General features: G+C 68.5%; 1 protein-coding gene across 1 annotated transcript in view; it reads right to left on the bottom strand.

The window, feature by feature from the left end:
- ETH_00039200 (uncharacterized protein) overlaps positions 1-946 on the bottom strand; it is a gene marked incomplete at both ends in the record, with an annotated part of 4817 nt that overhangs the window by 469 nt on the left and 3402 nt on the right. Inside the window, one exon of the mRNA XM_013374768.1 lies at positions 1-890. Within this exon, the coding sequence (XP_013230222.1) occupies positions 1-890 (890 nt within the window). The remainder of the gene's footprint in view (positions 891-946) is intronic.

Raw genomic sequence — 946 nt, forward strand, 5'->3', positions numbered from 1 at the left:
TGCGGGTGCTGCCTACCCCACATATTTCCCCCCCTAAGAGATATATCTATTTGGGGGTTTTGCTGAGGGGCCCCCAAGGGGGCCCCCTGTGACATTCGTAGGGAGGCCCCTAAGGGTACTTGTGGGGCTTGCTGCTGCTGCTGCTGCTGCTGCTGCCAGTGCTGCAGCGATATGAACTGCTGCTGCTGCTGCTGCCACAGTTGCTTTTGGCGCAGCAAATGCTGCTGCTCGGAGGCTGTGGGGCCACCCCCAGGGGCCCCCGGCAGCTGCAGGGAGGCAGCAGTCCCCACTGTGCTGCTGCTGCTGCTGCTGCCTCTGGGGTGTACAGACACTCCCGAGCAGCTAAAGGGCCCACACGGGGGCCCCGAGATGCTCACAGACCTGCGGCTCAGGGGGGCCCCCAAGCCTCCGCAGCCGGGGGCCCCCGGGGGCACCCCGGGGCCCCCAGGGGCCCCCCCAGCAGCAGTTGCATGCAGCTTCCCATAGGGGCCCCCCACAGACATGTTTACTTGCTGCTCCCAATCATGGGCTATGCTGCTGCGCTGCTGCTGCTGCTGCTGCTGCTGATGCTGCTGCTGCTGCTGCTCAGGGCCCTGGGCCTCCTGGGGCCCCTGGGGGCCCTCCTCAGTTTGTGGGGTGGGGGGCCCTCTTAGGGTCCTGAGGGTACTGGTGAGGGCCTCCCTGAAGAAGGGAGTGGGCCTGTAGGTGGGGGTGGTGCTGCGGCCTCTGCTGCTGTGGGGCCCCAGGGGCCCCCCGCATGCATGCGTGAGGGGCCCCACCTCTGTACCCTTTTGAGTGAAGGGGACCCTGGGGGGCCCCCCGGGGGGTCCTCCTGCTCCTGGAGGCCCTCTCGCAGCAGTGGGGTGTACGTACACCTCAGACAAGGGGCCCTCGTGGGGGGCCCCCAGACAGCACGAGGACCGGCTGGGGGGCCCCCCCGGGGGGG

Source organism: Eimeria tenella, genomic scaffold (assembly GCF_000499545.2).
Source record: "Eimeria tenella Houghton genomic scaffold, Eth_scaff2283, whole genome shotgun sequence".
Lineage (NCBI taxonomy): Eukaryota > Apicomplexa > Conoidasida > Eucoccidiorida > Eimeriidae > Eimeria > Eimeria tenella.